General features: G+C 50.7%; 1 protein-coding gene across 1 annotated transcript; it reads left to right on the forward strand.

Moving 5' to 3' along the window:
• Positions 1–7: 7 nt before the first annotated feature.
• Positions 8–978, forward strand: Pmar_PMAR022563 (conserved hypothetical protein; the record flags this gene model as incomplete). The annotated part of the gene is made up of 7 exons (XM_002781569.1): positions 8–109; positions 158–278; positions 327–411; positions 463–538; positions 592–705; positions 754–851; positions 900–978. 7 exons carry the CDS (start codon positions 8–10, stop codon positions 976–978), a joined length of 675 nt encoding a protein of 224 aa, XP_002781615.1.
• Between the last annotated feature and the right edge of the window lie 124 nt (positions 979–1,102).

Genomic DNA, 1,102 nt, shown 5'->3' on the forward strand with positions numbered 1-1,102 from the left:
CACGAGTATGATACCGCCGTCGTCGTCGGTTTTCAAGGACATGACTTCGGACCTTGTAGCAGTGCAGATCACAGTGGAACTCTTCGTTGCAACGGACAATTTACATATGGTAGTTGCAGGGTGTGGGAATCGAACCCGCGACTGGTTGATTGGGTAGGATCTCGCCTCACTAGCCCCACTTGCTAAATACACAGGAGGCGACATGCGGTATTATCCACTGTTCCGGGAAGCGTTCCGCGGTGAACATCTGCGCCAGGATATTCAGCATATGCTCACTCGTGAGATTCTCATTGATCTCCACTAGGGTTATGAAGATTCCTTGCCAGGCGAGACGGGCTTCGAGGCTGTGATGAAGTTCAGAGTGTCCCCTGGGTATCAGCTCAAGAGCTACCATGGGCATCTCTTCCAACGGTGAGTGGATAGCACTACTGATCGATAGAGAGGCACGGTGGTGGTGGTCAGTACGCGAGATTTACTAGTGGCGCCCAACTGTACGGAAGACGAGACCTTTGGCTGCATCGTTGGAGTTAATAAGGACGTACTAGCAGTCCTAATGCAACAGTTTTATTAAGAGGATCGGCCCGTTGTTAGTTCTCAGGACCACAAGCACGCTCAGTGTGTATACAGGCAGCATTGCTATACACTTCCTCTACTGGCGAACGCCGTATTCGGGTGAATACATCGCAGTACCCGAAGTCCTTGGATGTAAGAGCTTAGGATCGTGTCAGGCCGCCGCTTATTGGGCTGTGTCAGGTTGAACAGGTGATGGCCTCATGTGATGCCCAGGCGGCTGCTATTATCATGGGCAAGTACGCTATAAATGAATCGAGGAATGTTAGTGATGCTCGGAAGTAGGCAATGGGGCCATCACTGTATTTCATGTTAGTTGCTCCTGTAAGATACCTCTTGGACACGACACAGGCGGCGTTGGCTGGTCCTAATGCTCGCCTAGAGAATTTAAGCGCACTCCCTGGGTAGGTGATGAACGGAAGAAGCGTTGTCTCATCGACGATTGCAGTATTATTGTTTTTGTTGGGTAGGTTGGTCCTAGGCCTGCTAAAAAGCGATGTGTTCAGTGCTGCTGGTGACATCACTCGTGATG

This window comes from Perkinsus marinus, assembly GCF_000006405.1.
Source record: "Perkinsus marinus ATCC 50983 genomic scaffold scf_1104296941804, whole genome shotgun sequence".
Taxonomy (NCBI): domain Eukaryota; phylum Perkinsozoa; order Perkinsida; family Perkinsidae; genus Perkinsus; species Perkinsus marinus.